Genomic DNA, 654 nt, shown 5'->3' with positions numbered 1-654 from the left:
GGGTTTTTTGTTTGTTTGTTTTTTACCAATTGTTTAGAGAGAGGGGAAGGGAGAAGGAGAGAGAGATAGAAACATCCATGAGAGGAATATCACTGATCTCGATCAGCTGCCTCCTGTACTCCCCCTGCTGGGGACGGAGCCTGCAATCCTGGCATGTGCCCGGTCAAGGAGGTCGACGCTCAACCATTGAGCCACACTGGCCGGCCGGGCGGATAAGCGGGGATTCCACGTTAAGGGCCCGTATTTCCGTGAAAACGGTTGTTTGTTGTTCCAGAACTGCTCGGCCACCAAGAGCAACTACCTCCGGGGCCGCGGCCCCTACCCCGTCTCCGTGGACTGGAGGAAGAAAGGCCACTTCGTCTCCAACGTGCGCAGTGGCCCAAAGAAAGGCAGAGATACGCGACTCCTTGGGAAACTGTGCCCTTCGTTTATTTACCATTTTTTACCTAAATTCTTACAAAGGAAATCAAGGATCTAAATTAAGTTTGCAGCAGTATTCACAGTAGTCTTTGGGCCAGAGGCAAAAAGGAGGCACCATCAAAGAAAGAAATACCATGGGGTATTTTCTCCCCTCAGCAACACCTAAAGGGCCCGAGAAAGGACCCCTCCCTAAGTCCCCCCCACACAGCCTCTGTCCCTGTGCTGCCCACGGCA

The 654-nt window shown here is 52.6% G+C and overlaps 1 protein-coding gene across 1 annotated transcript in view; it reads left to right on the top strand.

Annotated features, from left to right (window-relative positions):
• CTSH (cathepsin H) overlaps nucleotides 1-654 on the top strand; it is a 24320-nt gene that overhangs the window by 3263 nt on the left and 20403 nt on the right. The window contains exon 4 of the mRNA XM_015558975.1: nucleotides 275-367. Coding sequence (XP_015414461.1) covers nucleotides 275-367 — 93 coding nt within the window. The remainder of the gene's footprint in view (nucleotides 1-274; nucleotides 368-654) is intronic.

This window comes from Myotis davidii, unplaced genomic scaffold (genome assembly GCF_000327345.1).
Source record: "Myotis davidii unplaced genomic scaffold, ASM32734v1 scaffold1914, whole genome shotgun sequence".
NCBI classification, from domain to species: domain Eukaryota; kingdom Metazoa; phylum Chordata; class Mammalia; order Chiroptera; family Vespertilionidae; genus Myotis; species Myotis davidii.
This window is presented reverse-complemented; position numbering and strand designations above follow the sequence as displayed.